Source organism: Notothenia rossii (assembly GCF_949606895.1).
Source record: "Notothenia rossii genome assembly, chromosome: 5".
In the NCBI taxonomy this organism is placed as follows: Eukaryota; Metazoa; Chordata; class Actinopteri; order Perciformes; family Nototheniidae; genus Notothenia; species Notothenia rossii.
The window spans coordinates 14,981,849-15,009,261 of record NC_136903.1 but is presented as its reverse complement, the minus strand read 5'-3'; the positions used below and the strand labels follow the sequence as shown (position 1 = coordinate 15,009,261).

Sequence of the window (27,413 nt, the reverse complement as noted above, 5' to 3'; positions counted from 1 at the left end):
AACGAAACATTTTGTTCTGCAGGGGACAACACATTTGACAGCTGTCAAGAGTGCCCGCTCATTGACTTCACTTGTCACAGCGGTTTGGATTTTTTTTTAATTGTGATTGGTCCCTTGGCTTTGTGGTGTCGATTGTGATTGGACAAGCCGGCTTAGTCCGTGCCCTGCTCCCGAAGAAGAACAACAATGTGAGATACAAACTACTCCCCTTGGCACCTCTCTATGTAGTATTTAACTAACTTTGGGCTGATAATGACATTCACTTACAGGGTTTGGCTGCATCACAACAGAGTTTTTTTCTGTTGTTAAATTAATTCAATTTAACAACAACCAGTGTCTTCTGTTGTTAGCTTGAAACTAAAAACAGTTAGTAGACAAAGTCCATTATCCTCAAGACAGCATGTAAAGAGGCACCACTATTAATGACTTAAAAACGCCGGTCGGCCTGAACAGCAGACTTTTTTTTCTTCATATTTCAGTTATTAATCATAACAGCAGCGACACTTGCCCCAACTTTGCCCCAGCTGTGGACGGCACCGGCGTCATGTTTCCTCTAGACTCGCCGTGGAACCTCTCGTTTGCAGGCTGCGGCTTCCTGGGTATCTACCACGTCGGAGTGGCCAGCTGTCTGCTGGAGCAGGCGCCCTTTCTGGTGCACAACGCCAGGCACATATACGGGGCTTCAGCCGGAGCTATCACCGCCGGTGCGCTTGTCACTGGAGTGTGTCTTGGTAAGTATTAAGCAACTTTGATTGTTTAACATAGCAGGAGGGGGAAAGATTCTGTTAAAAAAAAAAAAGACAACCAAGATCCTACTCTCTATGTAACTTTGAAATGCTTTTGCTGTAAACTGCAAAGAACAAATAGCTTTTTGAACATATGTAAAATAGCCTACTAATCATTGTATAATATACTTACCATTTATCTCATACTATAGTTGAATTCCTATTACTTTTATTATGAATTATATTAACCTATCATATTAGAATATGCTAAACTATACTATACTAAATGACATTATATTCTGCTGTACTCAATTATGTTATTGCATTTGGAGGTAGTGGAAGAAGAAGTAAAACATTTCAATACAATATTTGTTGATTACACTTTAAAGAAACTATAGGATTACTAATATTTCTACTATATGGTATGGTACCTTTTATTATTTAAAACGTATAGTACCTTTGAACTTGCTGCAGCTGCCGGGTAAAAGTAAAATATTATGATTTTCTTCTGATTTGTGACAGAATGAAATATTAAGTGGCACAAAATAGAAGTATTCAAGTAAGAACCTTAAAACATAGGTTTTGCCTTTCTAAATAATGTACGGTACACTATCTAACCAAACATCTACATTGCCTGATTGTGTCATGTAAAGTACAGTTATATAAAGAACTGAATTCATTCCCAAACAGGAGAGACTGGTGCAGGGATCATCGATGTGGCCAAGGAGGCGAGGAAGCGATTCCTTGGACCCTTGCATCCTTCCTTTAACCTGGTGAAGATGATGCGTCAGATGTTGCTGCGCACCCTGCCAGCTGATTCTCACCATGTGGCCAGCGGACGGCTAGGAATTTCTCTGACCCGAGTGACCGATGGAGAAAATGTCCTGGTGTCGCACTTCAACAACAAGGAGGAGGTGGTGCAGGTGGGATTTTATTTTTTGTAGTTTTTTAGTTTATTTTAATCTCAACTTTGATAATATGCGGTAAAACATGGAAGGTTTGCCATGAGATTAGAAGTGAACATCTTTGTGGGTTGTAATGTTAGTTGGACAAAAAAATTATGATCTGTCAGTGACTCTTTATTTGACTCAACTGTGTAATAGAATAATAACTTTGAAGCATCGTTTAACAGTACAGCATTTCAGTTACATTGTAATATATAGTTTAACACTGTGATCCAAGTATAATAATAATATTATAATAATGTCTTATTGTATCTCTTTCGTGCAGGCAGTTGTCTGCAGTGCTTTCATCCCTGTGTATTGTGGCCTTATTCCTCCCACACTGCAAGGAGTGGTGAGTAGATTCAATATTTTTCAACATGCGTGTACCGTCTTCATATTGTCAATATTTAGTCTAAATATTTCCTCTCATTGTGTTTGTCTGTCGTTGTTACTTTTGGCACTTATCCTTATCTATAACTGCTCCCATCAGAGGCTTCCCTTCCCCAAGAATGTGTTTGTGTTCAATGACATGTGTATGGAAACAATGATTATGCAATTCCTCTGGGAATTGGCGAATGCAGTATTTCCGGACATGTCTTTAGTGCAAAGGTTTTCTGAGCAATATCATTGAGCAACAGCAGCGCGCACACCCTCCCTCTGAAGCCTTTTTGACAGGTTTTAAGAGCAGGGCAAACATATCAGAGTGACGCCCACATTGTAGTTTAAAAGTTCACCAGCTCTGATAAAGACAAGCTGTTATCCATTTATTTTATCTGAAAACAGGAACATTTAGTTTTAAAGTGGCTGCTCAGGGAGTAGTGGTGGACTGTAGTCTCTTAATTAAAATCAATAACAACAACAACAACAACAACAACAACAACAACAACAACAACCATGACTTTGAAAAATGTTCCTTTTGAAATAAATGAAAAAAAAGTTAATATTTCTTCTCGTAAAGTCTTTCTTAAGTCAAAATCACAGGATGCAATTTTTGTTGGGATCAGATTTAGATAATTATCTACCAGAATATTTGTTTCTCTTGCATCTCAAGGCTCTGTATATTTCTGTTGGTTCTCAGTATTTCTCTTTTATCATCCAGCGATATGTAGACGGAGGAATCACAGACAACCTGCCTCAGTATGAACTGAAAAATACCATCACCGTGTCTCCGTTCTCCGGAGAGAGCGACATCTGCCCCCGAGACACTTCCACCAACATACACGAGCTGAGATTTACCAACACAAGCATCCAGTTCACTCTCACAAACCTCTACAGAGTCTCCAAGGCCCTCTTCCCTCCAGAACCAATGGTATGTCTCGTGTTTAACACCTTCCTGATCCACAAACACAAAGACACACACCTCCCTACAGATCAATGGATTGAATCGGAGTAAACTCAGTGGACTTCCTGTGTTTGTTTGTGTTGGGTGCAGGTTATGAAGGCCATGTGTAAGCAGGGATATAAAGATGGTATGCACTTTTTAAAGAGGAATGGTAAGAAACAGTGTTATATATATATTTTTTCTAACATTCTCAAAATAATGTTATGATCTGTTAAAAGGAATTATGTCACTATTGCTCAGAGGCAAACGAGAAGAGAAAAAAGGTTATTTATACATCTGAACTGAGACCATACTTTTCTATCAAAGAAAGACATGCCAGTAGTGTGAGATGACCTGCAAACATATATTATTATAACATGGGATAGTGGTGCACGTCTGCCTCTTGTGGCCAAAATTATTATTACAACGAAAAACAGAAAAATAACAGAAAAATAATTGATCTTGATGATTTTAACGATTTTTAGGTCAAAAACACATCAATTAATACAATTCAGTTCAGAATAAATAAATAAGGTGATCACATTTTTCTTTTCTCACTTGCCTCTTAGTTATAACAAGCCTGAGTGTGGTTTTTGTCCTCTGGCCAGAAGATACTTGTACTTAGATTTTCTCTTTAGTGTCATCCATTGTTTTTCTTAATGTATTAATGTTTGGCAATTTGTAACCACATAATCAAATGATATGATTTCTCAAATGATATGACAGAAATCAATGTTTATGAATAGGGAGATTACTATAAACCAGTTTAATAGTTGAACTTATTATCTGAACATTGATCACAGAGAAGACAAAATAATGTTATGACATTTTGCTTCTGTTTGCAGGATTGCTTAATTTCAACGGGCCTCACCGAGACAGACCCCTGCTGACTAATGGTGAAGCAAATCAGGATTATAATGATGAGAAAGAAGAAAATAAAAGTGACCAAGAGGAGGAAAAGCCTGATGTGGAACAGGGAGCAGTGGCGGTTTATTGCAGTACCTCAGAAGAGGAGCAGTTCATCCAACACCTTCCACCCACCCTGCACAAAGGTAATATAAGAAGAACAAGTGAACGGAAGTGCAAGAAAAAATATGGGATGTGTTTGTATATGTAGTTCACTATCCGATGATTAAATCCTCAGTGTGCTGTAGTGGTTTAGAGTTTTGAAATATATTTCCTTCTTCTTTTCTTACACTTACAACATACTTAAATTAGATAATTCATCATAGTTTATATACAACACAGATTATATACAACAGGATGCTTTTTTGATAATCGGATAAGTACCATAATACAGCATATACTTCATTTGATATTATATAAAATGAAGTATATGCTGTATTATGGTTCGTTCTAATGTGAAGTATGGTCCTTTGAGCTCATTTGAACATATTAGTATATTACAAAAGTACTTTCACAAATATTGTGGGTCATTTCAACTTTCCATGAGGACTGCAAATTACGATTATTTTATTATCAATCAATTTGCTAATTATTTTTGAGATTACAGTAATCCATTCATCATTAACGTCATATCTGAAAATAGAGATAAATGTCCATTCCAGTACTAAAAGTCCAAGGTGGTGTCTTTAAAACCTAAAGTCACTCACTTTAATACAACTAAGAAAAGCAAAAGATCCGACATATTTGATAGGCTAAACACAGCTATTTTTGTGTGAAATATGACTTTTTAACAACTGATTGATTATCAAAATATGCCATTTATTAGTAATGATGGACTATTGTTGCAGGTGTAGTTTCCATTTAAAAATATTTCTTTTTTCAAACATAGTAAGAACTAGAGCACACTGAAATGCTGTATCTGCCTACAAGAAACACTGTGTTGTTCTCTGTTCATATTTCTCCTGTTTAGCTCATGAGTTTTAATGTGTGATTCCATGAGTAGTTTGAGGTGACCGCTGGTCCTCTTTGCCTCCCTCTGCAGCTCTCATCGAGGCCTGCATGGAGAGGAGGAGCCTGAAGCAGTCGCTAAGCAACCTGCTTCCTGTCAGGATGGCCTCCGCCATTATGCTGCCCTATACACTGCCTCTGGAGTCTGCCATGTCCATGACTCTGAGGTACTGAAGGACTTAATTATGTCGGTCCCATTCCCTCGTTATTACATGTGCACTCAGAGTAGTACTACAGTACAGTACAGTACAGTGTAGCACAGTACAGTACAGTGTAGTACCGTGCAGTACAGTACAGTGCACTACAGTGTAGGGCAGTACAGTGCAGTACCAACTCTGTATATCTACTTGGGTCTTTTATCAGAAATACTGTATTGACTCCGGTAGAGTCCGGTTCGCTCAGGGAGCCGTGTTTATGGCCGCCTGCTCCGCCGGAGACCGGGAGGAGGTGGCGGTGCTACTCCGGCAGGGAGCTGAAAAAATGATATTCCAGTTGCTCAAATCCTGCAATAGAAATATATATGTAGAGTGAAATTCTAAGAAGAAAATAAACAAGAAATTAGTATGTAAAAATGTGTTCATTACACTACAATACATAACAATAAATATGTAAACAAAAAAGTAAACTTGTTCGATGATTAGTGTATCCGGAAAACTTAAATGCTCTATTTGAGTAGAATTTGTTGACTGTTTTCATTGATTAGTTACACTGTTGACCATTGTGACATCAAAATACTGGAATGGCCTTCTGTGCCATTGGACTAACTTCAACATACCCTGTGTGTAGACTTCTGGAGTGGCTGCCAGATATACAAGATGATGTGGAATGGATGAAAGAGCAGATCATGAAAATCCTACAGCATGTTCTTGGCCAGGCCTCTAAAAGCATTACCGAGCATGTTTCTACCAGGTAGGTGACTGTGCAGTTAGACAGAGACAACTTCAATAATATGAGCAATTTTTTACAAGCACTGAAAAGACATCTATGTAGATTCATCACAACAAGCTCCCCTTTGACATTGACTTCTCTTTACTACTTCTTACTGTAGGTTATCCTGGCAGATGGAGCTCCACCACTACCAGTCCCTCCCGTCTCAGCTCAGCTCCACCAGCCTGTTCCCCAGCTGGGTGAATGGGAGCAGTTCTTCAGTCCTGGATGTGTTCATGCGTCTCAACCAGTACAAGGAGCAGCTGCTGTCTGGAGTGCTGTGTATCAACATGGACCTGCAAGGCTCCTTCAAAGCTGGAGCAAAGTCAGCAGATCAGAGTCCTCCCTCCACCCTCTCCGCTGAAGGCCTCACAATGCTTCCTGCTGCTGACTCTGAAGAATTAATCAGCAGCTCCTAAGATCTTCTGAAAGCTTTCCGCTGTAGCACTGAGCTTTAAACTGACTTATTCCAGATCAAGAAACATTTCAAAATGATCTGAACCCAACTTCAGATATTCTATCAGAAAGAAATGTGTGATCTCATCAGCCACTTTGTATAGTGGTTGGACATTTTAATCATTTACCAAATGTACACAAAATGTGTATTAAATATATTTGTTTAATTATACATGACAATTAAATAAGTCAATGAAATCAAGCAAACCCATAGACATTGTGCTCAAACATGAACAGACTAAGATTACAGGGCACTACAAACAAAAATGCACACTTTAAGTAGCATTTGTAAAGTAAGCGAGTGTTTATTTGTTTGTGGAATGTAGTCAGACCAACAGTGTTCCTCCCATAGATGTAAAACAACTGTTTTCTATATGGTTCCTCATGCATCTGCATCAGCTCTGAAACACTACTGACCAACAGTGGAAGCACCAGTCTGTTGTTGCAAGTTCCACTTAGTGTCAATGCAGTGCTGTAAAAAAAAAAAAAGACATTTTCTTTGTTTTTTTACTTTTGTTCCTTAAACTTATTTATAAAAGACTGCTCTGCTCTGTTTATCCCGATCATAGAAGTGTGTTTCATTATCTTTTTACTTAGATGTGAGTAAAAACTATTTAATTTTAAATGTATATTGTATTGTCTTTTGGCTTAAGAATCACATTCTTATTTGCATTCAAATGCAAACAATTACATATTTATTATATTTTCATAATCAAAGAATCAGTTTAATCTGAATTGCACTTTCCGAGTTAATTAGGACCTGTTGAATACTTGATTCTTGTTTGTGGACTATAAGAAATAACTGACTGTTGTGCCTTATGCATTGAGATAATTGCTAAGTAAATTTACCATATTGCCTAAATGTTGGAGGGAATAATATTTATGTGATCATTAAATACAATTGATTTATTTAACATTGGCTGCAGCCCATGAGTGTGTTGTGGTGTGAGTACTTAGTTAGACAATGATCCTCACATTACCTAGAAAAAGCTGCGACTGACGGTGAAAAGTGTGCGCAGAGCAGGGAACATTACACATTAAACAAACAGTGAATCAGGGTCCTGAAGGAGTTTTGGGAGGTTTCCAGATGATCCCAGCAAAATTATAATAGATAGATACTACTTGTGACTGTAACGCACAGGAATACTGTAGCTCTTTAATCCACTGCAGGACACAGTTAAACTATATGGTGGAAAACTGACAGGTTGAATTAATTACATTTATTTTGTGTTATTTGAATCATAAAAAACTCCTAAGAAAAACCAGAAGTTCTGAAGAAAAAATAAACCAATAATCCCATACAATTATTTTGGTTTTGTGAATATAGAAATAGATATTTGAAATATGTATAAGATGAGATAAGCCTTTATGGAAATTCAAGTGTTTCAGCAGCACACACACATGATTACAGATAAACAGAAGAAATAAATTAAAAGCAATGTATTAAAAATAAGAATACAACTAGAAAAATGCACACAACGAGCACACAGGTATGGAGGACAGAACATGACATGATATATAGTTGAAAAAACTATATAAAGATATTTAATATGAAAAAATAAAGGGATCAAAATAAGACTTAAAAACATTACTTTTTAAAAATATTTGTATATAAAACTACAAAAAAAAGTACAATGTAAAGGAGACGCAGATGAAGTATATGCTTGATGCTACGTTACTTTAAAATCTATTAACTTAAGGCATCTCAATAATAAGTCAAATGATAGCAAATTCTGCCATTATAAAGAAGGACTTACTTACAGTCAGAGTACCGTACTGTCTAAACTAGAGGCGCATATCGGGAATCCCCTGGTGTAGTCATCCTGCTCATAAACCATAACAACACTCATCACAGCGTTATCAGCGGTGGTTTGTTGCGAAGGATGTTTGCCCTTGATAAAGACGAAATATTTGTTTAAGTGTTTTTAGGAACATTTACTTTTTATGTTCGTCATTGCCCATCGTTGTTGCCTAGATACGTCACAGTGCCTTCAAGAGATGTCGGGAAAAGTGACTCTCAAACCTGTTTCCTAATCTTGTTTTACATGTGAGACAGCTTCTGAAGTTTTAAGGTGGAGTAATGTCGTACAATCTGTGCTACATTGGCCTCAATGACTCACAAAGTAAGATATGTGAAAACAGAGACTTCATTGCTATCCATCTTTAATACTGTAGGCTACAGTAGGTACATTATTATATACCCTAGTAGTCCCCCTTTAAACAAACGAACCAACAGATGACCATAAGGTGGAAACAATTATACAAAAACAGGTACATGACAAGATACAAGTAACAAGCACGTCTTGCAATAATAAAAAGGATAAACACAAGTAGTGTTAATAAGAAACCAATGTAAATACATGTCTCCTGAGGACTTTTAGAGAGAATTATTAGTATAGAAAAGTGTTTGTAATAAATCGCTCAAACAAACATGGCCTGTCTAAGTATTATGCAGCACTATTAAAAACCAATAATATTATGCATAATTAAAAGAAAACCTGAATGAAATAGCATACACACTTTACATTATTATTATTATGCAGTTCAAATATGAGTAAAATCTTACATCTCAATGCATCTCGAATACGGTTCCTGAAACGGTATAATTATAAAATAAAATACAGTTTACCCCACCAATGGAAAAAGGGCACATTTTTATGTTTCCTTTGAAAAAAAAAAAAAAAAACGTTTATCAGGGTTATTTGTCTGCATTATATTTTGTTCAGAGTTTCTATTATGTTTTGTTCAAATCCATCTTTGTTATTATGATATATTTTCTGTACACTAAATGTTAATGCATAAACATACATTAATCTCAAAAAGTGAAGACATGCTACTGTATGCAGGATATAGGCAAATCTCATTTCCAGTTGAAGTCCTTGGGCAAGTACACACATAACAATCATACAACGTTAAAACATTTCCTAGTGCCTATCACACTTATAATAAATTCATATCAAAATACAGATGTATAAAATATAAATACTTTTAAATATATTTGTCAATATAAATATAATTGTACATGTAATTCATGAAAATGAGAATTACTCATCATTTTACTATACATCATGACGTAGTCCATGATAAAAACAACTTTGCAAAGAAAAATAAAGGCAATATAGTACAGCACAGTCAGAATCAGAATCAGAATACCTTTATTAGTTCCACAGAGGGGAAATGTACGTAGTTACAGCAGAAAAAGAGCCACAGACAGCTTAATGTTACATATGTTACAGCATTAAAAAGTACTAAGTTACGATATAATAAAAAATGTAAAACATATAATAATAAATACAAATTTTAAAAAAGTTACATAATTTTAAAAATACAAATCCTGTAACAGTTCTTAGGATTTAGCAGCCAGGCATAGGCTATAGCACCGTTTTAACGTTTTAATATAGTGCACATGTAGCACATATTGCACATAGTTGGATGGTATTTAACAGCAGCAAGTTACACAATTTACAAAATAAACATCTTGAAACAGTTCTAAGGATTTAGCAGCCAGGTATTTACCAGGTATTTACACAGTTATTAACGGCATATATTGCACATATACTGTAGCACATAGTGCACATAGTTTGTTGGTAACAGAAAGGGGTGTTATAGTCTGTGTTGTGGTGTGTGTGTCGGGTGGGGGGTCTACTAGGGTCTCTGCTGGTTGTATAGTCTGACCGCTGCAGGAAGGAAGGACCTGCGGTATCTCTCCGTGAGACAGCGGAGACAAGGAGCTGCACAATGAGGACAGGGTGTGAGAGCATTTTAGTGAACAAAACACTGTCCCTCCCATCGAGTTAGGACTTTCCGAGTGGCCCTTGAAGGCAGCATAGGACTGCCACTTGTCAGAAGTTCCCGGTTCCTCTGAGTCTCCACCAGGGGGCACAGCCCAGGGCAGGCAGGCTCACTCCAAACACTCCGCTCCTTCTCCTCGTACCATGAGCTGAATCTGTCCGGGACAGACCAGGGAAGATGGCGGCCACTGACCATTCCCGGTCCGAAGCTGCCAAACAGCGACGGCAGGATCAGCTGCAGCGATGGCTGGGCTCGGAGACGGATCGGACGCTATCGGAGAACCGGGAAACTTCGAGCGGTTCCGGGACGCGGCGGCCGAGAGTCCGGTTCGCCCAGGGAGCCGTGTTTATGGCCGCCTGCTCCGCCGGAGACCGGGAGGAGGTGGCGGTGCTACTCCGGCAGGGAGCTGACATCAACCACGCCAACATAGACGGGCTGACAGCGCTTCATCAGGTAGGAGCCTTAACGTTACTATATAACCGTTAACGACCGTTTAGATGTAGCTTCGTGTCTAAGAGTTAATCGTTAACGACCGTTTAGATTAAACTGTTTAACGTTTGAGTTTGAGCTAACTGTTGCTCGCATAGCAACAACGTGTATTCGTTAATGATCCTCACAGCGAAGAAGCATTAACTCAACTTTAACTTTAGCTTAACTTATCGTGGAGTTAAATTGGTTAGAGGTAAGGACCAACAGTTAATCTCAGGTATGTCTGTTCATTTTAACAGCTGTTATTATGGTGGCTTAAATTGAGCCCATCACTTTACCCTCTCTAGACTTGTTTTTAAAGTCCCAGCAGCAGCAGCAGCACTTCTGGCCTGTGTGTTAGTGTGTGAGCCTGTTGGTAATATGCTGGGCCATACACAATGTTGTACCTAGTAAGTTATAGGCTTCTTTTTTCTAGCATACATAGTTAAGATGTAAGGATATCAGTGAGCAGCATTAAACTAAAGAAGACTTTGATCTTTCTTAGAAATGAAGGGCCCTGGTGGAGTCTCGTTTAAAACAGTAGGTCATATCCATCATCTGATCAACAGCTTTTTATTTATTTTTTAAAGGAAGAAGTCGAAATGGAAGACTCCCAATATGAAAGTAGAATCTAAGGCAGGATCAAAGAGGGAATGTAAACTCTCAGTTTTTAATCTGAGTGTGAGGATTGTTGCATGTCCCAAATTGGCTGCACTTCTCCTGAGCATGTTCTAGTCTTAAAGCAGCTCAGCCTTTAATGTCCCTCCCTCCCCTTCACTTCAGTAATAACACAGAGGAGCCGTCTGGACAACATCACTGTCACACAAGCCTTCGTTGAGGCAGCATTTCCTCTGCTTTTATGATACCGCGTGTCATAAACGCAATGCTTGTCTCTTCACATTGATTTCACAGTCACATGGGTTTACGTGTGATATCCAAGCAACATGAAAGATGTTGTGCTTTTAATTTTCCTGCCCACTGGAGCTGAATTATGGTTCAGCGGTGTGCTCGCAGTTACATCATTCTTACAGATGATTGGTGTTTTCCCCCTGATTTAGTCCAACTATGTGTATTTGATGAAGTAGCCTTCCCATGACCGGTTCAGATGAGTATGTGAGCATGTTTCTTCCTGGATGTTGGGTGAACATGCCCACTTTTGGTCGATCCACGTGTCTCGCAGTGTGGTCCCTCCATCCCTCTCTCCCCTGTTGCTCATCGGTTGCCTGGCAATCAGGATTAAATATAGGCCAACACTCTCCAAACTTTCCATCCTCTCCATCCAAAGCCTTTCTGTCTTCTCCACTATGCTTTCACTCTCTCTTGCCCCCAATCCTCCTCCTCCTTCCCCTCCTCTTTCTCCTCTCCTCTCTCTCTGTTTCTCCTTCCCCTTGCCAATTCCCCTTGGTGGGGACTTTAGGGATTTCGGATGAAGAAATGGAAAACATTCCTCAAACTGCTGTTGTCAAAGGCGATTTCAACAATGAGTCACTTGATGACCCAGTGAAGGAGTCTGCTGGGAGGCAGTGTGTGCACCCTCGGAGGGTGCGAGAAGTGCCCTCTGTTCATTCATTGAGCTTGGAGCACCCACTTGTTCAGAGGGACCCCCCGCCCCCTGCTGCCACTGAACACTGCTTTTTGGCTCGCGAGCTTCTGGCTCTGCGTTGTATTACCAGTCCCATCTGGAGCACTTAAAATGACCACTTTAAATGTACAACCCAACCCATCTACCTGAGTAATTATCTTATATTATGAAGGAGGCTGGAGACTTGTAGCAGCTTTGTGATAAGTTGATTTAGCCCAAAAGCAAAGCCTCTTAGGTGGCTTAAGGCGGCCTGATGGACACGGCCGTGTGTGACTACAGACACTTGCTGCTGTGAAGTCCTGCAGAGTGACAGAGGATCATGAATTTCTTCAAACGCTGTCAGGTTAGCGAGTGCAGTCTTGTTCTGAGCAGATGTCATCTCATCAGCTGTTAATGATATTTGACACAAACACACAGTACTTCTTTAGGTAATATTCCAGTGGGAAATGCAAAAAGGTTTGCTTGATTTATATAACAGCAGTGGTGGTGGTGGTGGCGAAGTCGATAGGGAGTTGGCTTGGCAGCTGGAACTTGGTCACCAGTTCAAGTCCCGGCAAGACCAAGTGCTACCGAGGTGTCTCTGAGCAAGGCACCGTTCCCTACACTGATCCCCAGGCGCCGTTCCAAATAGGATGGGTCAAATGCAGAGAAACATTTCCCCACGAGGGATTAATAAAAGTCCATCTTTAAGTGGTCTGCCTGCCTTTTTGTTTTACCATGAGTCCAGATTAATTTTAGCATCCCTATTTCTAGTACTAGACTCCTGGTACTAGGATGGGGTAAATGCAGAGGACAAATGTCACTGTGTGCTGTGTGCTCTGCATGTGTGACCATTAAAGAGGGCTTCATCCCTCCGATTCTATTCTATTGTAAGTTACACTCAGTTCATGCTGATTTATATCTGTTTTAGAGCGAGTGGTTTTTACTGCAAAATCCTCTTAGGTACTTTTAGCCTTGTTGGCAGCAGGACTCTAGGGACGGCAATGTTGATGTGTCGGTGCACAAGATTGGTCAAGACTGAAATATCTCCACTAAAATGTATTGGACTGTCATGACATTTTGTATGGACGTTTATGGTTCTTAGATGACCCTATTGATTTTGGCGATCCCAGGGTGTTTCCTCTAGTGCCAACGTGAGTTTGAACTATGTGGTACTGAGTGAGTGAAATATCTGTTGTTATATAACAACTATTGGATGAATCGCAATGACATTTGGAGCAGATATTCAAGGGGGGGAGGGGGGATTGGAGGATTTAAATGAATGCTGATCCAAACTTTTTGTTTTGTTTGTCCAATACTTTGGTTTATTAACAAATACCTTCAAAAATAATAAAATTCCATCAATCTCAGCTACACTTTGTGTTAAATACTTATTAGTAAATGTTAGGATGATAAGCTAAAATGGCGAACATTGTTAACGTTATAGCTGCTTAACATCAGCATTGTCTCTGGGAACATGTTGGCATGTAAGCATTTAGCTCAGAGGGAAAATATTTACCACTGTTTGAATGTTTTCCTAATACAGTTGACTTTGATTCTGTGGCAGGGATCTACCTTGCTTCTTGTTTCAAGGTTCTCTCTTAGTTTTGAGAAATTCTTGTAATCTGTTTGTAATAATCTTACCCCGCTGGCAGGTTTTATTACTTTTGTAAATAATGAGTTTAATAACCAGAGCTTTGCAGTATAAAAACGGTTCACTTGAAACCGAGGCCTACACAGATTCCACCCTCAGATTAATTTTTTTCATTAAAAAAAAAAAAAAAGATATATTGTATCATAATACCATGAGATCCTCATGAGATTCATCTTGGGACCTTTGTCACATTGGGATCCGAGCTCGACTTAGCTTCAGGAAAATCAGCTAAATAGATTTGCTGTTTAACTCAGGCCACAAAATGACTGTTTTGGCAGGTACTTGAGGGCTTTTAGCAGCCCACTTAACAATAAGTCAATACAAGTAGACACAGTATGCATTGTTTTAACCCCAGTGCTTAAGATGATTTTAGAAGATTTCAAAGTGTGGGAAGTTTTGACTTTTTTCAACTAAAAATAAAGCGGGTCTACTGAACCTGGACTCTGACTGACATTCTGTCGGTTTCTGTTTTTTTACATGTGTGTAGCGGGGATTGTCACAATAACCAACTAACAATAAACACCAGGTTATCAATTCATCATGTGGTTGTGTGTCCTCTGGCAGGCCTGCATTGATGAAAATGCTGAGATGGTGCAGTTTCTGGTGGAGAGCGGGAGTGATGTCAACAGAGGGGACAATGAGGGCTGGACTCCTCTGCACGCTGCCGCCTCCTGCGGATTCATCCAGATCACCAAGTGAGTGTCGATGCAGCACCATTCAACCTAAATCTGTGGGGTCAAATGTTATAGTTTTCATTGTTATTTAAAATACCGGAGGATAATGTGTTAACAATGCTGATGAATTATTGAAATGTAATGTAAAATAATATGAATCATTTGTTTAACTTATAGTGTATAGTTTAACTTTTTCATCTCGACAATTTCTGTCTTTCTGTTTTTGAAGATACCTAATAGAGCACGGTGCTCAAGTCGGGGCGGTGAACAGTGAAGGGGAGCTTCCTCTGGACGTGGCCACGGAAGACGCCATGGAGAGACTTCTCAAAGGGGAAATCAAAAAGCAAGGTGAGGAATCGCTCACACATTAAAACGTCTACTGAAGCTTGGGTGAGCTCTGCCTTTTCTTTCACTAAGTTCTGGCATTTCAGACTAACATTTAGATAACCCTCAGTGACAACTAAATATGTTGGGCTGTTGTCATTATACCAATACATAGAGCCATTCAATTTTGGAAACAATAATTCACTATCTTGAGTAATTAAACCAATGAAACTGATGTGTTTTTGGAAAGTTAGATGTACTGATTGGCAGAGGCTTTCTTCACTGTACTCTAAGTCTTTACATGATTATCAGATCATAATATACACATTTCCGCGTAAGGCAAGCTGCCTTGCAGACGATTAGGGGCTTATTTTGAATATTAGTCTTGATGGGAAAGAGGACAGTGTAAAAATAGCAGCGTGCAACATGCAGAAATGAAATGCAAAAAAGGTCCCTAGGCCAGATTTGAACTTGTGATGTTGTGGGTTTATGTGCTGTAACCACTCAGCTACCAAGGCCCTGCAGTGATGATGAGGTGCTTTCAGGTACTTAGCTGTGTAGTCCATGTGTCTTGGCTGGTTCTCAATAGCTTTGGCATTAGTAAAAGAAAAATATGAGCTGAATAAATTAGGAACTTGAACAAGGCTCAGTCTACTTGGAGTGAAAACTATTCAAAACTCTTCTCATAAATGGCCATACTAAGCCCTGCTTTGCATTTTTGTCCTGTTTTACTAGCTGTCACCGTAAAAGCATACGTCTCGTAAGAGAAGACAAAAATAGGCATATAAACGAGGACAGAGTCAGTGTGTACTGGGGAAATGTTCTGTGACCTTCATAGTACTGAAGTGCACTGAGGCTCCAGGCGTATACACACATTGCTGAGATCAAGTCACGGATGACAAATCTAATACAACATTTAATATGTTGTCTTCTTTCTGCAGTTTAGACTTTTCAAAGGTCTAATTCTGATTTGTGTTTTTGTTGTGGCTGTCCCTAATCAATCAAGCCAAACCTAATGTCAATAAAGCTTTACATGTCTACTGGCATTATTATTACCTCATTGCCATACATTTAAAAAACATTGTGACTCATTAGATTTGAATTGTCTTTTTTAAATTAAATATCATTGGTTCATCAATAACACTCATCAGTGCGTACCTCCCTTTGTGTGCGTCAAGCATTACATTTCCTCGTTCTGGAGTAATGTGAAATGTTTGGTTCACATGTGGCAGAAACTATTCTACGCTGCTACCACTGTATTCATATTCTACAAATAGTACAACTTACTAATAATAATAATAATAGTGTAGCCTGACCTTATCATACAGACATAGTGATTACATTTTGGACAGAATGAATAGAAATGAAGGTAATGAATGAAGCTTCTGAACTACTGAGGAGTGCTAGTGTGTGTATTCAAGTGCCACTGTTTTCCATGTGCCTATCACAGCAATAGACGTGGACCAGGCCAGAAAAGAGGAGGAGAGGGTCATGCTTCAGGACGCCATGGCCGTGCAGGCAGGAAGCGGGACCCTTACACCTCATCCCAACACCAAAGCTACCGCTCTGCACGTTGCTGCTGCCAAAGGCTACATCGAAGTCCTGAAGTAAGAATAAGTCTACGAAGAGCAATGACCGCTTGTTAGCTTTTGTCTTAATTTGGTATCACAGCTCTAGCCTCCTAGATATACCTCATCTCCTTCCATCTTGCCTGTTTCCTCGCTTCCTCAGGGTGCTGTTAAAGTGTGATGTGGACGTGGACAGCAGGGACATCGACGGGTGGACGCCCCTGCATGCAGGATCTCACTGGGGGAAGGAGGAGGTGTGCTCCCTGCTGGCTGACAACATGTGCGACATGGGTGCCGTCAACAATGTGGTAAGACAAACCACCTTTCGTCTGTTCTATGACATGAAGCCTTTATTAGCGCCATGACTGATGAAGCCCTGTGAATGTCCTTGTAGGGCCAAACACCTCTAGATGTTGCGCATGAGAACCTAGCGGACACTCTGGAGGAGCTGCAGAAGAAGCAGAATGCCGTGAGTCTGCCTTCACAACTATCTCACTCAGTTAGATAAACCTGATATGATTGATAGTTTTACAGCGGTGGATGTTCTCTGTGTTTATGTGTGTTTATATTCCTCTTCAGTTACGCAGCGAGAAAGAGAAACAGACTCCTGTTATTGGGACCAGCCAGCAAATCTCCATGGTACCACTCCGCACACGCAGGTCAGTGCCAGTCAGTGTGTTGGTGTGTGGGCATGTGTTTGTGTGTGTATGTGGGCACACGCTACGCTGTTCCTCAGCTGAATCCCAGTCATCCCAGTACCAGTAGTTTGCATGCAGATCTGATGTTAACAGTCCCAGCATTCCTCTGAAACGGGCTGCTTCTATCCACTGACATTAACACTGGATAGATGTAGCAGGCAGCGACTTTCTGTGTCCCAGTTCCATACTGAATACTAAATGTTACAGTTTTTTAAGATAGTGTGAACTCTTTCGAAAAATGAGTTTGAATGTGTACTTTAGTCCCTACAATGCAACAGAGGGAGAACAGTAATCAACTCTTAAATGATTACAACTAACAATTATAAGCAATAATGAAAGGACATGAAAGAATACAATTAAAATAAAACACAGCATAGTTAAAAAAAAAAAAAAAAAGAATAAAAAATACACATGTCGTTTAAAGGAGCTTTTATACCTAGCTCTTATTGTTCTGAAATATATAGAACGTCCTTTATCGAAATATGTAATCTATCATTATACAGTGAGGTCTGTCAGTTTTGTGGCAAATCCAGAAAGCTGTGTTAGGTTCAAATGATAAGACAATCTGTTTTTAGCTAATTCTGCAAATTGAATAGCTCCCATTGGTCCCTACCATTGAGTTTTGGAAATTGCATACTGGCAGCAGTTAGAACTTAAATCTCGTTAGGAGGGATTTTCTTGTGTACTGAAAGCCAGAATTGCACACTTTACATAAGTACAAAACAAATACTTTAGTATAAAGTATGTGGTTGGGACACACGTTTGTGTAGATGCTGTAGCTTGCCGTCTTACATATTAAAGAACGATTATACAATTGATTAGATCAAAAATGTTTAGTTTGAAGTTACCTCCTGCTAAATTGTGATCTAGCAATAATACGGCATAGCTACTCATAGCCTCACAGAAAATGACCCACTGGTCCACCCACCGATGTGTTGATCGGCGCATGCTCGCTCTAATTGGCTGCACGTGGAATGACTGCCCTCACTGATCAGCTCCCTGCATGCCACCTGTTGTTCCACCCCACCTTGGCCCCGCCCCTGCAGGACTTCTATCTCTCGTATGAGCAGTAAGGAGAAGATCTATCTCCACGAGCGGGAGAAGCACCCCCCTCCGGCCCTGCAGAGCAGCCCAGCTGAGGACGAGGAGGAGGAAGGGCAGACGAGACAGAGCCAGCCTCAGAGCCAGGGGAAGGCCTCGAGCAGCTCCAGCTCGGAGGAGGAGAGCGAGTCGGAGAGCGACGCGGAGTCGGGTAGGAGAAGCTGCTGAGAAGTTGTCTTTCACAACTGATGTGTTTTTTCAATCTGGTGGGTTTTTATGGTTCTGCTAGTGAGTTAATTATTTCCGACCTTTGCACGGTTGTAGAGAAAGCGAAGAACCGAGAGATCATAAACAACTTGAACAACAAACGCATTGCTTCCAGCAGCGTGCTTCCTACCTCCGTACCAACAAGTACTGCTCCAAGCCAAGTGAAAAAGGTAATATACAAAGACATTACATGGCCAACATCAAAGCAAATGTTTTAGCTGCATGACAGCAATACAGATGTTGACTTCTGCTGGCTGTATAGCAGGACCCAGGCAAGCCCCCCGCCCCCGAGGTCCCGGGCTCCTGGAGAACGTCTCTGAGGAAGGCAGGTAGCTCGATGACTCTGGGCTCGGCTGGTCTGTCTGACACCAGCCAGGACCCCATCAGACCTGCAGAGAGCGTGCTGGGCATGACCCGCTCCGCCTCTAGCCCCCGCCTCAGCTCTGAGGCTGACACCAAGGTACGCACCACAGCCGGCGCTCACATGACTCAGACGTTAAACTCTAATGAAACCAGTTGTTGTCATACAAATCTAACAGGACTCCAAATAAAGGCTTCTTTTCCAGCTTCTGAGTCACATAACCTGATGAACTATTATCTTCCCCTCGTTCTCAGGAGCCTAGGCTGGCTCGGGTGCCGCCCATCCCGACCCGGAGACTCTTCAGTATCCCAGACGCCAGCCCTGACAACTCCAACAGGTGAGCCGCTGCTCTCAAATGCTCCTTCTGCGCTTGTGAAAGCAGATAGTGTTTTTCTGAGTCACTGGTTGTGTGCCCCTGTCACCCTGTCTCCTTCTCAGCTGGCTAAGTCGTAGCTCCTCTTACACCCGGCGCCTTCATAGTCAATCAGGGAATGACCTCACTAGTTCCACCCCCTCTTTGCTTCACAGGTCAGTCATGCTGCTCAATGCTCTGTATTTGTTTGTTGTCATGTGTGTGTGTGGGATTTTGTTATTGCTGTGTCACCGCTAATAACATTCCCCCTGCAGTGACTAAACGTGTCATTTGTGTGTGTGGCTGTGAAAAACGCCTTTCTGTTTTTAAGCGGTTTGTTTTGCTTCTAGCTCATCTTATGGAAAGAGACTGGATGACCCCACCGTGACCTCAGCTAGCACAGGAACGAGCTCTGCTGGACTCGGCCGCCTCAATAGTGTCTTGACCCAGAGGTACTCCATTTGCTTTTTCTATTTTCCTATTCCTTTTTCTTTCTCTTGTGAAAGATCTAATAGTCACCTCTTATCTCTCCCCGTAAGACTTCCTCAGGAACAGACAGAAAAGAAGGACCTGTCTGCCGTCACCACCTTCAATTCTCGAAGCACGACCACGGGCGAACAGGAGGCCAAGCAGAGGCGCAAGTGAGTCAGGGGGAAGAGTGCGTCGATGCGAGTGTGTGCCACCATCTTAACAATAGCGGTGGACAGACCATCTGTGTTTACCGGTTGTCCATCCCTAAATCCCATACTAGTAATTATGATATCTCAAGAGCACTTCACAAACGTCCACTTGGAATCAAGAATGAATGTATTAGAAGTGGGTTCTAAATGGTTGCGGTCATTGAGACATCACAACTACATTTTTGGCCATAACTCAATAATGAATTAGATAACTATTAGAAGACTTTAAACAGAAATTAGTCCTAAAACCCGGATATGAGTTAGCCCTTTTGCTAGCATTTCCGCTCTTCAGATTCAAGTCAAAAGGGTCTTTTAGAATGCAACTTTGTTTAGAAACCTGAATATCTTTAGTTAACACAAATTTAAGAACACAAATTAAGGAGATTTGATATGTTACGTAATACCCAATTGTGCATTTCTGGAAAGATCTCATTGGGATCATGTGATGCTAACGTTCAGTCTTTGCCCACACACATTTGTAATCCCTCCAGCACTTGAGGGCTAGTTTAAGTGATGACATTTTGGATAAACAGTGGATGTAAATTGCAAATTGAGTGTTCAGGGGGGGGGGGGGCACAACCACCAGGCAATAATTGTAGTTGTAGTTATCCGAAGGTGCTGTGTTGAATCTAAAAGTGCTCAACCTGTGTAGATCATATCTGACGCCGGTGCGGGACGAGGAGGCCGAGGCCCAGAGGAAGGCTCGCTCCAGACACGCCCGGCAGTCCCGCCGCTCCACTCAGGTACAAACAGTCTCCGCTCACATGTTCACTGCATGTTCCCAAAGTACTGTGTGTATGTAAGACAGTGATTTTTTTTTACATCAAGGGGGTGACGCTAACAGACCTGCAGGAGGCAGAGAAGACGATGAAGACAGACAACAAAGGGAGAGAAAAGAAGGAGGAGGAGGAAGAGAAGGAGAAAGAGAAGGACGCCAAAGCAAAGAAGGCAGAGGAGGGGGTGAGAGCCATATATCAGAGTTATGGGTCTGTGTTGGTCGCTCTTATATAATGTAATGTGACATCATATAGCGGGGGATGCTGTGTTTACAGGAAGTGAGCTGGAGGTCTCGTATTGCCAGTCTGCAGAAGTCTGACCTGCTGGGCCTCACTCAGCCCGCCGGCACTCCGCGGCCTCAGACGGCCGACAGGAGAGGTACACAGCACCACCTCCCTCTTCTCACAAAACACAGAGCTTGAAAATGTGGTTTGTTTGTTAGAACATTTAATTTTCTCTTCACCAACTGCTGTTTGGCTCTGTTCCAGATGTTGAGGCCAGCACAGGGGAGAGCGAGACAGAGCGATGGGCCAGGGAGCGCAGGGAGAGGAGGCAGGCTCGGGCCAGGAGGAAGGCGCAGAGGACCGGGGAGGTAAACCCCGCTCACATCTTTTTATCTGGATTATTCATGCAGGAATTCAAAAAACAAAACAAACACTAACAATGTTTTAACGAGATGTGAGTGTTTTTATGAGAACACCATGCGTTCTCTGTTTCATCTGCAGAGTGATGACAACGATCCCAGTGGGGAGGAAGAGTTCTCAGGCAGTGGGCTGGATCCACAGGTGTGTGTGTGTGTGTGTGTGTGTGTGTGTGTGTGTGTGTGTGTGTGTGTGTGTGTGTGTGTGTGTGTGTGTGTGTGTGTGTGTGTGTGTGTGTGTGTGTGTGTGTGTGTGTGTGTGTGTGTGTGTGTGTGTGTGTGTGTGTGTGTGTGTGTGTGTGTGTGTGTGTGTGTGTGTGTGTGTGTGTGTGTGTGTGTTACAATGTTAAGTCAACTTAGCGATAAAATGATTGACAGAAAAACAACGCCAGTTTTTTTTGATAAACAAATAACTGCATTTTCCTGCAAACATGGCAAAAAAACGCTTTCAAATAAGGAGTTTTATTGATACTGAAATGATTCGTAACTTGCAGCCCTAGTTCAAATGTTGTTTAAAAAAACAAGACCTTTGCTTAAATCTCGCTTTATTTTACTTTCAAAGAAGAGAGGAAATAGACTGTTTTACAACATGAGCTCATTCAGAAGGATTTGGAGTAAATGACTTAATAGAATGACATCAGTGGCTGAGAGAAATAAACAAGGGGATGTTTGGACTGAACAAGGTTGACTGAAATTACATTTGACATAAATTCAACTTAAATAGTTTTTGGGACAAAGTTTAGACTGACGTTGACCCTGAACTGAACAATTATAACAATAACCTTGGACACAGGACTAAGAATGATAAAACTAACACTGCCTTCTCTGTTCACAGACAGACCAACACTTGAGTTCCAGGTATGAATGTAGCCTTCGACCTGTTTTGATTTTCAGTCTTTCTTCATTCTGTCAGCACAGTGTCAGTGATGGCAGTGTCTCTGACCTTTGACCTCTGCCCGTCTCCCCAGGTTTAATGACTGCACCCAGGGAGGAAGCTCTGACGCCAAGGATTTCAAGAAGGTCAGCAGACAGCACTCATATCGAAGTAAGGAACATTTGTTTTCCACGTTTCAACCCGTTATTTACTGCTGCGTGTTGTTTGTGTGCGTCAGCTGTTTGAGGAGGTTTCCAGAGAAAACAGTCAGCTCCAGTCTCAGCTGCAGGACACCCAGAGGACCATCAGTCAGACCAGGTTGGACCTGGAGAAAGCCACGCAGGTGACCACCCCCCCAACAAGCACATACACAAACACACAAACACACACACTCAGTTCAGGTGCCTGTCCCTTGTATTGCTGTCTTTTTTATACCCAAATACTACTTTGAGGATGGAAACAAAACATCTATGTTTTTCAAAGAAATAATACATAAAATACAGATTTTAAAAAATGTCCCCCGTCCAAGTCCAACATTTTTAATCTTTCTTTCCAGATATGGACCAAGCGTACTGAGTACATGAAACCGATAGTCGGACTATAGCTGGCTTGACAGAATAAATGATTGAGAATATGATTTACCATCCATCATCTTGCTCTTTATTCCTTTAATAAGTAAGGCGAAGGTTTCCCCATGTTCAATTGTAATCAAAACCTCTCGAAGAGTCATGCTGTAAAATTATTTAAATGCGCATAGTGCTATGTGAATCAACTTGAAGTAATACTACGTATAAAGATCAAATTAACAAAAAAAGCAAACGAGACAGCCAAATCAAAATGTTGCAGGTTGTAACCTATCATTTCGCAGGCTATCAGTGATCTTGTTGTGGTGATGGTGTTAACGTGATAGATTGATGGTGTTAACGTGATAGATTGATGGTGTTAACGTGATTGATTTGTTGAGTCCCACAGAGACAGGAGCGTCTGAGCGACTGCTCAGCCATGCTGGACCTGGAGAGAAAGGTAACGCATCCCTGCTGATGGTGTTCCTGTTGTTTTAGCTTCATCTGCCTCACTACGGCCACCACTGCTGTCTGTTGACGCTCTCTCCTCTCTCCTCTTCACTCCTTCACCTCTTTTCACTCACCTTCTTCCTCTCTACATCACTTCCTCTCTGGGCTCCGTCACGTTGCCGTGGCGTCAGGACCGGAGGATGTTGGAGCGGCGAATGGCCGAGCTGGAGGAGGAGCTAAAGGTGAGCAGACGAGTGTTATCATGGCCGAACTCACTTTGCATGCTTCTGCTTGATCAGCCTGGCTGCAGTGTGCAGGCAGCAGTGATGTGGAGGTGGTGCACAGTTGTTGAATACACTCCTCCCTCCACCTGTTTTCAGGGAGGAGGGTAACTGTTTTCTGTTACATGTGATAAATGTGGTTGATTTTCACATTAATGGTTCTTTCTGTTTGTCTACCAAACTACCTGAAACCCATCTGATCTCTGCGCTCTCATAATTTCATCTCATAATTGTCTGATGTCTTCAGTAATAAAGAATGAATAGGTAAAGTCCTTCTATTTGAGGAAGAGTTCAACATTTTGGGAAATATGCTTATTTGTTGTCTTGATGAGAGTTAGATAAGACATGAGATTGATGTTGATCTTCTCATCTAACTCCCAGCAACAAAGCAAATACAAGTATTTTACAAAATGTCCAACTGTTTCTTTCTTGTTTCATTACTTTCTCTCATTCCAGGATGCAAAAAATACAATACTCTCTTTTTTTAAATGTGACAATGTGAAAATGATAACTGTGATGTTACTTATAGTTCTCTAGGCTTCACACATGACGTGTTTGCATAACAGCGAACAAAAAAACAAAAAAAGATCACTGCCTTTAGGCCCCAGCCACACCGAGATGCGTCACTAGAAATGCGTCAAACAGCAAAACCAGTGTTTTCCAATGGTACACCCCCCCCCCCATCTCCTGCACCGTGGGCCCTGTTTTTGAAGTGATTTTTGAACCCAGATTATAGTTTAAATATTCTCTTTTTTGCGTTAAGCTGCATTCACATGATAGTAAATGTTCTTCCTCACTCATCACCAGGTATTGCACAGAGCCTTAAATGCGAGACAATTCTGTTACTATGGCTACCTACCCTGCTTGCCTATGTCGCAGCCAATCAAATTAAGCGGAAAAAAAAAGCTTTATTACTTTACCACTTCCTTCTCTTTTGATGTTGGGAGATGTAGAAAGGACAGTGGGACAATGGCAGATGCAGACAAAAGATTGATATTAGAAGTTTTTGAATAAATGTTACTGTATAATTCAAGGTTGCGTTTCCTCCTTATCTGGTTGCATAGCAACGACAAGAAGTCGCTCATAAATCTCTCCCGGTTGCTCCACAGGCACAACACGCTGTTTTTCCGATGCGTTTTTGAAGCGGACTCGCTCGTAGCAATGCATCTCGTGTCATTAGAGCCTTATTGCACAGAGTTTGATGTCCTGCTATCTTTTAAGTGCAGTAGCAACAACTTGGTTAGAAACATGTATTGCTTTGATAGGAATTGCTGTGAAAACTACCTATGATATTTCATCTTAAAATTCAATGTCTCATAATAAAGTCAAACCAAGCAGATCATTTCTCAGACTGTTTTAATGGAAACTTGTTTTTTTACCTCCAGGTTCTGGTCGACTTGAGAGCAGACAACCAGCGTCTTAAAGATGAAAATGGAGCACTGATCCGTGTCATCAGCAAACTCTCCAAATAAACGAAAAGAGAGAGACACGAAGAGCAGGGATCCCCCCCCTCCCCCCCTCCATCCATCCATCCATTCCTCCCTCCCTCCCTGCTTCCACACATTCCTCCCAGTGCCAAAGAGTGAGAGAAAGAGAGAGGGGGAGAGAAGCAGCAGAATGTCCTACGTACACGAACACCACAGCTTGACTTGGATTGTGAACAGCTGGAGTGGCTTTGGTTTTGCCTTAGCGCCCGTTTGTCACAGGAAGACCTTTGGCATGAAGGCCTGTGGCCGAGCTCCCCCAGCAGCAACATGAGACCCACAGCACACAGAACATCTACCACCACTGTGCATCAGGGGAACATTAACGTGCACACACATTCCTATGCGTGCATCACATACTTCCTCCATGCACATTCCACGAGCGCGAAAGGCAGCTTGGTCCTTAAAGCTCCCACTGAGTATTTATTTTTTTGTGAACACACTCACGTCACACATTCACAAATTTACCCCAATCACAGTTCAATTCTGACATGTTGTCAAGCGATGAAGGTTTTGAAGTTCTTTATAAAAAAATTAAAAAACTTGGCTTGTCTTTGCATTCGGCACCGTCCTGACGACAAGGGGAAGTCCACAAAGCTCTGTTGGGTTGTTTTGTTTCCACATGCAAGTGTTTGAACCCACCTACCTCTCCACCTATGCACTTCCCCACATAGTTTTTTATTTTTGTGACCACAGACACACTCCATGCTCTTAAATAATGACCAGGTCAGTTGACCACAGCACTTTACACCCTGCGGAGCAATTCAAGATTTGCCATGCTTTGCCCGTCCTCCAGACAGACAAACGTATGTCACAGCAGCACCCTCCCACTCAGTAAGTGGAAGGAGAAGTTACCGATAGCTGAAGGTCAAAGGTCATTGCACAATTATAAAGAATTGCTGTTCTGTCAATGCCTATTATGCTATGAATGGTTTTAATTATTACCATTGATAAAGATATTATTTTCATAGTTTTTCATTGTCAATTCCTCTCTTGCCAGGGAGCATGATTATGTATATTGTATGTGTATAAATATTAGTCTTGAATAATACCCCCCTTTGAAGTAAAATTCCATGTAGCCTTTCTTCACATGTTGGTTTTCTAATATATTGAATGGATGTCCGCACCCCAATAAAAAAAAGTGTTTGTAGCTACTGTCTGGTTATTATGTACATTGTGAGAATTTGTATCCATATTAGTATGAAGTATGAATGCTAGTTGGATTCCACACTTAGTGACATGTTGTGAATGATGGAGTCATCAAATATCTCACTTTTGAGATTAGTTTTCACCTGTTCTTTTGTTTTGTTTCTACCTAATTGTATCACTACTGCCTACAGTTGTTCTGTTATTTAGAAGCCAGATGTTTTTCATCACTGGATACAAAAAAAGGAACGGTACAGCTGCAACACAGTGAGGAAACAGGGCAGCACGATGTATATACAGCATGTTTGGACTGTTCCATTAATCTATTGCTGCTCTCAGGTGGATACTACATCAGGAGTTGCTTGACTGACATGATAGATATGAGAGTGATTGCATGTGCTGTGGTAGACGTCTGGGTAGGAGCTGTGAAGGACCAGTTGCCCATTTGGACTGTAGTGTAGTTAAGATCCATCTGTTTGTCTCATCTGAGAGCAGGGAGATGGACCACTGTCCTGCAGGGTGGAAGAAATTCTGACAACAGGCTGCGCTCCTAATAAGGAAGGGCAGGCTGGCCGAGGCTCTCTGTAAATATCCCTCAGGTCTGAGAAAGACAGAGGAAGGGAGCTGGGGAGGAAGAGGGAAGCGGATGGATTGCAGCCTTATATGGACAAAGCTCTGCTTTTCCCAGGGTTTGTGGCTCTGACCCCCGGCACGATGCCAGATGCCACACAAACAGCTCCTCAGCGCCACCAAGTGGTGCAACTCATGCAGTGCTGAGGGTGAGCTAAGGCTGAAAGGAGATGTATATTGTTTGTTAGTTTCTTCCTTTAGCATTTTTGACATTTAGTCTTTTTTTTAACAATTTCTATACAAAAAATAAGCAGGAATACACTTACTACACCTTATACCACTACCTTTAAACATTTTTATTTTCAATTTCAGAAAACTTCAATACGAAAAATAAATGGTCTTAATTTAAGTAATAATTGTGATGTGTATGACTCAGTTTTTTAAATATCTTTACATTATTTGCTTAAAACATGTGGAATTAAAAAAACACAGGCTATAAAGGACGCGTTTACCCATTTACCTCCATGAGTAATCTTGGTTGAGTGTCGCAAATTTGTATTTGAATATTACAGACAAACTGACTCTGAAACCTGTAGTTTTCATCAAGAAATAATGGTTGCTTGTGGGGCTCTCTTTAAAATGTGTTGTTAGTGTGTCCGTTAGGGGCCTTGGCAGGTTAACTTGGGCCCCACATCTCTTAAAGTGTTAACTTGGCTTTTATCCTGTTTTTTAAAGTATTACTTTGACATGTTTTGCCTTTATTTGATAGCTAAAGCAGAGAAATGACAGGAAATGAGGGGAAAGAGAGACATAACATGCAGAAAAGGCCCCCAGCTGGATGAAAACTCCGGATGTTGCATTCTATGGTCGGCAACTTGACCTCTAAATGAACTATGTTGAA

General features: G+C 41.1%; 2 protein-coding genes across 7 annotated transcripts; both read left to right on the top strand.

Moving 5' to 3' along the window:
* The first annotated feature begins 95 nt into the window (after positions 1-95).
* On the top strand, positions 96-7,201 carry pnpla2 (patatin-like phospholipase domain containing 2). The gene is made up of 9 exons (XM_079679936.1): positions 96-731; positions 1,416-1,648; positions 1,956-2,021; positions 2,769-2,978; positions 3,102-3,162; positions 3,836-4,042; positions 4,939-5,071; positions 5,691-5,813; positions 5,953-7,201. The coding sequence occupies exons 1-9, from the start codon at positions 545-547 to the stop codon at positions 6,248-6,250; spliced, it is 1,518 nt and encodes a 505-aa protein (XP_079536062.1). The 5' UTR covers positions 96-544; the 3' UTR covers positions 6,251-7,201.
* Positions 7,202-10,125: 2,924 nt separating this feature from the next.
* Positions 10,126-25,946, top strand: LOC307041912 (protein phosphatase 1 regulatory subunit 12A). Of its 6 annotated transcripts, XM_079685500.1 has the most exons (26): positions 10,127-10,532; positions 14,327-14,457; positions 14,666-14,784; positions 16,211-16,367; positions 16,492-16,636; positions 16,723-16,797; positions 16,908-16,987; positions 18,073-18,278; positions 18,392-18,504; positions 18,597-18,794; positions 18,950-19,032; positions 19,134-19,223; positions 19,398-19,499; positions 19,587-19,688; positions 20,380-20,470; positions 20,556-20,687; positions 20,780-20,882; positions 20,993-21,096; positions 21,230-21,289; positions 21,980-22,002; positions 22,113-22,164; positions 22,257-22,361; positions 22,991-23,041; positions 23,223-23,273; positions 23,560-23,576; positions 24,698-25,946. In XM_079685500.1, exons 1-25 carry the CDS (start codon positions 10,257-10,259, stop codon positions 23,560-23,562), a joined length of 2,652 nt encoding a protein of 883 aa, XP_079541626.1. In that variant the 5' UTR covers positions 10,127-10,256; the 3' UTR covers positions 23,563-23,576; positions 24,698-25,946. The 6 variants fall into 6 exon arrangements, with proteins under 6 accessions (XP_079541624.1, XP_079541628.1, XP_079541626.1 ...); XM_079685498.1 differs by lacking the exon at positions 23,560-23,576 and having other exon boundaries at positions 10,126-10,532; positions 18,600-18,794; XM_079685502.1 differs by lacking the exon at positions 23,223-23,273 and having other exon boundaries at positions 10,126-10,532.
* Positions 25,947-27,413: the final 1,467 nt, after the last annotated feature.

Bases quoted from the DNA above. Each gene is read 5' to 3' on its own strand.
- pnpla2 (XM_079679936.1), top strand. From the start codon at position 545: ATGTTTCCTCTAGACTCGCCGTGGAACCTCTCGTTTGCAGGCTGCGGC. The intron at 5,072-5,690 runs GTACTGAAGGAC...CCCTGTGTGTAG, and splicing joins GCCATGTCCATGACTCTGAG to ACTTCTGGAGTGGCTGCCAG. The intron at 5,814-5,952 runs GTAGGTGACTGT...TTCTTACTGTAG, and splicing joins ACCGAGCATGTTTCTACCAG to GTTATCCTGGCAGATGGAGC.
- LOC307041912 (XM_079685497.1), top strand. From the start codon at position 10,257: ATGGCGGCCACTGACCATTCCCGGTCCGAAGCTGCCAAACAGCGACGG. The intron at 21,290-21,979 runs GTGTGTGTGTGT...CTCTGTTCACAG, and splicing joins GCAGTGGGCTGGATCCACAG to ACAGACCAACACTTGAGTTC. The intron at 22,003-22,112 runs GTATGAATGTAG...CCGTCTCCCCAG, and splicing joins GACCAACACTTGAGTTCCAG to GTTTAATGACTGCACCCAGG.